General features: G+C 27.3%; 1 protein-coding gene across 1 annotated transcript; it reads left to right on the top strand.

Moving 5' to 3' along the window:
• Positions 1 to 6688: 6688 nt before the first annotated feature.
• On the top strand, positions 6689 to 7997 carry LOC101505933 (uncharacterized). The gene is made up of 2 exons (XM_004489721.4): positions 6689 to 6993; positions 7102 to 7997. The coding sequence occupies exons 1-2, from the start codon at positions 6831 to 6833 to the stop codon at positions 7620 to 7622; spliced, it is 684 nt and encodes a 227-aa protein (XP_004489778.1). The 5' UTR covers positions 6689 to 6830; the 3' UTR covers positions 7623 to 7997.

Here is a 7997-nt window from a genome sequence, read left to right as displayed (position 1 = left end):
AGGACCTTCAAAAATGGGCTAATGAAAGATCTTGTAACCAACATGGGTTAGTATTTTTTATATATATATATCTCACACATATTTTTTCTTTATAATTTTGTTTTCAAATTGTCTAAACAACATCAACTTTTGTTCATTCAGGATACGCTATGACTCAACCAAGCATCACATACTTTAGAAGACAAATCAGTGATTGGAGTCAAGATGCAGTGAAATGGCTCGACGATATTCCAAAGGAGCAATGGCTACAAGCATATGATGAAGGTAGACGTTGGGGACACATGACAACTAACCTTTCTGAGTGCATGAACAATGTATTAAAGGGGACACGCAATCTTCCAATCAGTTCTTTAGTGCAAGCAACATACTATAGAGTGACTGCAAAATTTGAAGAAAGAGGGACACAAGCCCAAGCAATGATGACATATTCAGGTTTGATTTACTCAAATACAATCATTCAAAATCTTAACAAGGAACGAGCAATGTCAAATTCCCATGAAGTTGTTATTCACAATCGAGCTCATAGTATATTTACAGTTAAGGAGTTGGTTCGTCCACCAAGTGGTCGTCCTGTAGGGACATTCAAGGTAGACCTCGACAAAAGATGGTGCGATTGTGGTGAATTTCAAGCATTACATTATCCATGTTGACATGTCATTGCCGCTTGTTCGTTTATTCACCGTGACTACATGATGTATGTGTCTTCTAAGTATACATTGCAATGTATCTTTGACGTTTACAAAGAAGAGTTCCCAGCAATTCCTCTTCAATCATATTGGCCAGAATACAATGGAATAGAGTTATGCCACAATCCAGCCATGAGAAGAGATCCAAAAGGTCGTCCATAGTCTACTCGTATTCATACTGAAATGGATCAACGAGAGAAAAACACACACCCCAAGAGATGTGGTTTGTGTCGGAACGAGGGACATAGCAAGAATAAATGCCCTTATCGTCCTGATGCTCCTAATAGAAATTAGTTCATTGTAATAAAATTAGTTAATTTGGTATTTGTATGTTTAATTATAATATTAAATTAAATATTGTTATTTTATGGAGTCCATTTAATTAATTTTTTTTAATAATTATAAAATATAAAATTAACATTGTATTTATTTATTGAATTAAAATATTAATTACTTAATTAATTAATAAATGAAAATTAAATTAATTATTAATTAAATTAAACTAATTAATTAAATTAAATTAATTATTTAATTAAATTAATAATAAATGAAACTTAAATTAATTATTTAATTAAAATAATAATTATTGATTAATAAAATATATATTTATTATTAAGAAAGATGTTAACGAAAAATAATGTGGTGCATTATTTCTCAGCGGATGAACGTGGCTTTATTAATTGATCAAATTCCCTATGTGCCTATTAAATAGTACCACTAATAAAAATAATTTTATAAATGATAAAATAAATTTAATAATTAGAAAAAAAAAATTAAAAAAAAAAAAATAGTAGTTGAGAAAGTTTAGGGCCCAGTACCGATTTCTAAGAGGAGGGAATGGAAAGTTGAAAAAGGATGGTAGTTTGGTACATAATATGAAAAGAGTGGTATTGTGGTATTTAATTTTTATTTTAGTGGCATAATAATAAAAAAGCCTAGTAGAACCTTAGTAGAAAAGTGGCAATACTTAGTTGAACACGATTTAGAAAATCTACCAACATATTGTCTTACCCGATAATTGGGTTCATGAAAAATGTGGTTATAGGTTTTTAATTAATTAACTTAATTTTGTATAATATTTTAATTTTTTTTTCTTTCGATTTGATTTTTTATTTAATTTTAAGTAATAATTTGATCTTTTATGTCTTAAAATATCAACAATGTTATCATTTTTTTAATAAAAAATCATCAAAATTTTTAAACAAAACCTATAAAATTAATTATCATCTTCGATATAATGCACATTTAATCAAATTCATAATTGAGATAATCAAATAAACTCATATTTTTATTATTTATTTGATGAATTTGATGTTATTGGATATAAAAATATGAGTTTATTTGAATATTTGAGTTATGTATTTGATAAATATATGAATTTTCTTAAAATTGATATTGAATTTTATTGAATTTTATTGATTTTATTTAAAAATTTTGATGAATTTTCTAAGTTTCTGCATGAAATGATAATATCAATAACATCTTAAGATATAAAGGATCAAGTTGTTATTTAAAATTAAATAAAAGACTAAATAAAAAAATAAATAAATAAATAAATAATTAAAATATTACCTAAAATTAAATTAAAAAAATGCAGAAACAATCATGCATACACCTTCTTACCTTAAAAAAATAATATTTTATTTTTGCCTCGAGGATACCTTTGACATCAATATCCTTTTTTAGTAAATCCGAGTTAATTTCAAACAAGTTGCTAAATGAATGCAAAAGTGGATACTTTAGACGACATAACTTCAATGATACTGGATTTGATTTTAAAATTGATTAGAGGATTGGACAAAAGGAAAATAAATAAATATTATCAAAAGTATTAAAATTTATTATTTTTCTTATATTTATAAATAACTTCAAAACAACTAAGAAAATGGATGAATATGTATGTGCATCACTCATAAGTTGTTTAATGTATATAAAATAGTCCAGTAAAAATATTATTTTAGACAGAGAAATAATTATTAAAATTATTTTCTTTTTTTATCATGGTTTAAATATATTTTTTATTTATTTACAATTTTTAATATGTAGAATAAAGTGAATAATCAAAATACATAAAAATAAAAATAAATGTTAACGAATGTCTTTAATAAAATAATGTTTAACAAGTATAAAATATATGTTTTTATGGAAAGTTGTGTCAATAGATTAAAAAGAGATACATTTGATTTTTCAATACATACTGAAAATAGATATTTAAACAATGTCTTATTTGAAAAAATGTTAAACAGTGTCTTAGGATATTTATTAGGATACTATAAAAAATAATGATGGCATCTAAAGCATTATGCCATCTTAGAAAATATATCCTTGTTGAGATCCACATGAAACCAAGTGGATGTGGGACCCACTAGTTCCATCCAAATTGCTAAGTATGAATTGGACATCAATTATATACATGGTTGCAAAGCATTACGTGGCCTTATAGTCGCACCATATAAACTCTTGTGATAGGTATTATTTACAGTTCAATTCCATATTTATGACAAATTCCATGTTCTTCCATCCTCTCCTTATCGGTCTTCAATATACTTGGCTTTCCCTCAAGGAGGAATTTTATGTGGCCTTTAAATCTTCTATTTTCAATCAAAATTTTGATCTACAAATCCAACTCTCCCTGCCAATAATAAATATTTTCTTTAATTAATCTGTAAGTTGTAAACTATTTTGGATTTTTTAGAAAAGTATTAGAGTATGTTTGGGTGAACGATTTTGGAGAGAAGGGTGATATTATTTTTTAAAAAAAATAACAAAAAATAAAAAAAATAAAAAAAAGTAATAAAATATTTTAAAAAAATATATTAAGTGTCTTGTAAAAAGTAAAAATAAATAAAATATTTTAATTAAATTTTATTAAAATCTCAAATATATATTAAAATATAAACTTAATCTTCAAAAATTCTCCTTCTAATTTTCAAACATGCACTTAGTGTAAAACTTTTTACACTGTTAAAAACTCTAAATCATCATTTGTATAATTTTTAAGATAAATATAACTAAAGTTAAATATTTTAATTGACAACTATTACGATTGATTGATATAGTAAATCATATTTATCATATCAATTAAATATTTTTAAATAGGTTTATGAACTAATTATTTATGATTGAGTCATTGAATTAATTATTAATAATTTGTAATTAAATATCTAAATTAAAATGTTTTTAATTGAGTTCATGAGTTTTTATATAATTTATAATTAAGTTCACCGTAAACTCTTAAATAATTCATAATTTGGTTTATTTTGTAATTAAGCCCCTAATCTCGGGGATATATTTATTTAAAATATTATGGACTCATTTAAGAAGATTAGCTCAAGGAATAAATGATTAGCAAATTTAGATATTTAATTACAAAATTTTTAATACAAAAGTTTATTTAAATATTTTCAAATAATTTAAAGATTTCAAAGTATTTAAAATTGATCTGACTTAAATATTAAAATTTACGATCACCACAATTATATAAAGTGGTTATTTTAGGATTAAGATTGTGCAGCGTTGCAAGCGAGAGTTTAATTAAAAAAAATTAAAAATAAATTTAATTTATATATAAGATAAGTGTTACTAGTTTTTATATTATTAATATTATTAGATTATTAGAGATATTTTACTTTTATCGTAACTACCTCTAAAATCATGTTCATCAATGATTATGACGTGTCGAGTATGTAATTTTTTTAATTGATTATGCATAACAATTAAACTCTTCAAAAATATTTGATCTTTAATAATTTAAATATTCAAAATTGTTATATTTAGCCACATTTATTGCTATTATAAGGTCCCAAAATTGTAGTATATTAGCATAGTCCAATTCCTCTTTGAAAATGATAGTATATTTCGAAAATTTTATTGTTATTTTTAACGAAGGTTGATCTCATTAGTGCATAAATGTTATTTTGACTAATACCATCTTTACTATTTGGTATTTATGAAATCAAACTTAATTTGAAGGTAAAAATCTTGTTTTTACACATTCAACAACAAAATTATTGTCAATGTATCTTTATATGACAATTACACTTCTAGCATAGTCTCCAATTCTATTTAGGAATTTTAAATTATCAAGTCCTTCCAAGTTGGAGTTCATCCTCCTAAAATACATATCATCAAGAAAGTGATCTAGAGCCCCAAAAAGTATTGAGTTAAATGTAATATTGATTGAGCTGCATTTGGAGGTTATGTTCAAACTGCTTGTGGAGGTATGTTTAGGGATATCTCTGCTGCTTTTTTAGGTTGTTTTGCTGTGAATTTGATGATACGACTGCATTAGATGTTGAGCTTACGGGAGTTATGGTCGTTATTGAAACATCCTACAAGAATGAGTGGAGATTTCTATAGATTGAATCTGATTTGTAATTGACAAATTTGATTTTTAGGAATTCTAGCATTATTTCTTGGTCTATTAGAAATATATGGACTTTATGGACACTAAAATTTATTTTTATAATATAAAAAGTTATATAGTAAAATTAATGTTAAAATTTGAGTTGTTCAATATTTTTTTCTTCTTTAACTCTAGATCTGAAATTCTAAATTTATAAAGTATTAGATACTAATGGTTGAATACTTACACAAAATGATGGACCTAGTCCCTAAAGAAGTAGCCTATTGGTTTGGTTAGGAACATGAATGAGTTACATGCAAGAGGTTTAGAGGTCAATATCTAACACTAATATTTTTCTCTCCCTTTAACATATACATTAACTACTAACATTCACCTATCAACAAATAAAACGACGGACCTTATTTTATCTTTATACCAACCTTGAAATTATAGAAAACAAATAAATTTTGTTTATCAATTCTTCTACTCTTGTTACTTGTTGGTTCCTAAATTTTATGAAAAACAACAAAATTTTAAAGTATTTTCCATAAGAATCTATTTTACCAAAAATAATTTGTCCCTATTCCTATCTTTTTTTTAAAAAATTATATCTTATTGAGATGATTGTTGAATGAGATCTAATCATACAAAAATATGTTAATCACACTAAACATAATAAAATTCATTATCATTATCTTACTCATAAAATTTAGGATGAATTGATTAACATGTAAATAAAACACAAATTAATATTACATTAAATATAATAAAATTCATTATATAACTTACACAAAAATAAAGAACATGTATATATAAAAAAAAATAAAAAAGAGCAGTAAATTCAAACTTCAAAATTTTCAAAGACGACCATGGTTAACCTCCATTGGTGGAATATTTTTCTTTATAATAATTTTGATGTTTTCAACAAAAATATGATTGGTTTTATTGAATAAGGATTTTACTGATGTTTGTAAGCAATTACCATTCTTTTTTTCTTTCACCTGTGTTTTATATCTATAAATTTTCCTGATAAGATTTTTAATAAGACAATACTTTGTATCCTAGATAATTGTTTTCTAGATTTCAGTATAATCTCTCCAAACACTTTGTATTTTCTTAATCTTTTTAGAATACTATAAATGATAGATGATTAACTTAAGATGTCAATATATTGAAAAATTGAATTATTTATATGATGCATTTTCTATTTTTGTTTTAAAAAAATTCTTAGAAATTTAGACTCTAGATCTTTTTCATGATTGTCTATAATTCAATGCTTCTTGTTTGTTTTGTTTAATAACTTTCTTTTGCGCTTAAGTCATTAATATATAAAAAACGTTCAATCATTATATTTCCTAACCATAATTATTGTAAATATAAAAGAAAACAATAGGAAAAAAAATGTACATTAATTTTTTTTCGCTGAATACATTAATTGTCTGTATCAAATAAAAAAAATGAGAATTTCATTTCATGTGTGAAAAAGAAAATGAATTATTGAAAATATCAAAATAATTTGCTTTTTGACTTTTTAGGTTCTACTACTATTTTCCTAAATTAAGATTAAGATTCCATACTAAACAAAGTTATGTAGTAGGGTAGCAATGCAGCATCCCACAAGCAAAAAAATCCCTATAAATAAGGGACAAATGGCAGCACTATGATGCTTGAAGGAGAGCCACATCAAAAATCCTAAGCACTTTCCTCTTTTCTCCTTTCATACACACTTCTCTCAAACTCAAAATTCAAATACACATTACAATCATTCAAACCTAAACTCTACCTTACCCGAACCTATCATGTTCGGACCCTCCCAACCCGCTTCGGACACTCCCAATTCCACTATCAAATTCTTCTGTAGCTACGGCGGTAAAATCCTCCCCCGTTACCCCGACGGCAAACTCCGCTACCTCGGCGGTCATACTCGCGTCCTCTCCGTCGATCGCTCCGTTCCATTTTCTGGTCAGTTCTCTCTATCTCTCTCTATTTCTCTTACGCTGTTCAATTTTTCATTCGGAGTGTGAAATTGCTTTTTGAAAATCGTAATAACCGTAATCGTGTTTGTTACAGAACTGCTTTCGAAGCTGGAAGAACTCTGCGCTTCGTCCGTGACGCACCTTCGCTGTCAATTACCCGCCGAAGATCTCGACGCTTTGGTTTCCATAACCTCCGACGAAGATCTCGCCAATTTAATCGAAGAATACGATCGTACCTCGTTGCCGCAATTACCGTTGAAGATTAAAGTGTTCATTTCGCCGCCGAGATTTTCGAACAAGGTTTCCACACCTCCGTTATTGTCTCTGTCAAAATCAGCATCTTCCTCTATCTCATCCTCCTCCTCCGTGTCGTCGACGTCTTCTTCTTCATCGTATTCTAGCCTTACTGGTGGCGGTTCCGGCCAGATGTATACGACGGCGCCGCCGGTATTTTACCGCTGTGTTCATCATATGTCGCCGCGGACGGAGAATCATGGCAACGATGAGAGATCTTCTGGGAGGAATATTCCCCTGCAGCGGAACGGAAACAGTTACCATGCTCAGGGAAACACCGGTGAAAATTATCTGATCCACAACGGAAACCACTGGCAATAACGTTAAGCTGATTTGGTTTTGAATTTGAATTTGAATTTCGTGTATGGATGGATGATGGAATGGAACTACTGAGTTACTTTAAGATTAAGTAAGAACAGACAATGATAATTAAAAGCAACTTTATGATATATAAGATTAAGTAAGTTCCTCACAAAAATTAAAATAAGATTAAGTTAATCTTTAGAATTATAGTTAATTTTAAAAAATAGCAGATTATGTCAAATTCACTGTGAAGATTGAACTAAGACTAAAAGGAGAAAGAAATGGTCGACAAGGATATTTGTGATGTAAAATAGTTGAGAAGGATTGAGGTTGTAGCTTGTGATCCTTGCTTGCACGTAAATGAATTTATCTCCAATTTCGTTTTTCGCTCCA

This window comes from Cicer arietinum, chromosome 8, assembly GCF_000331145.2.
Source record: "Cicer arietinum cultivar CDC Frontier isolate Library 1 chromosome 8, Cicar.CDCFrontier_v2.0, whole genome shotgun sequence".
NCBI lineage: Eukaryota > Viridiplantae > Streptophyta > Magnoliopsida > Fabales > Fabaceae > Cicer > Cicer arietinum.
This window is presented reverse-complemented; position numbering and strand designations above follow the sequence as displayed.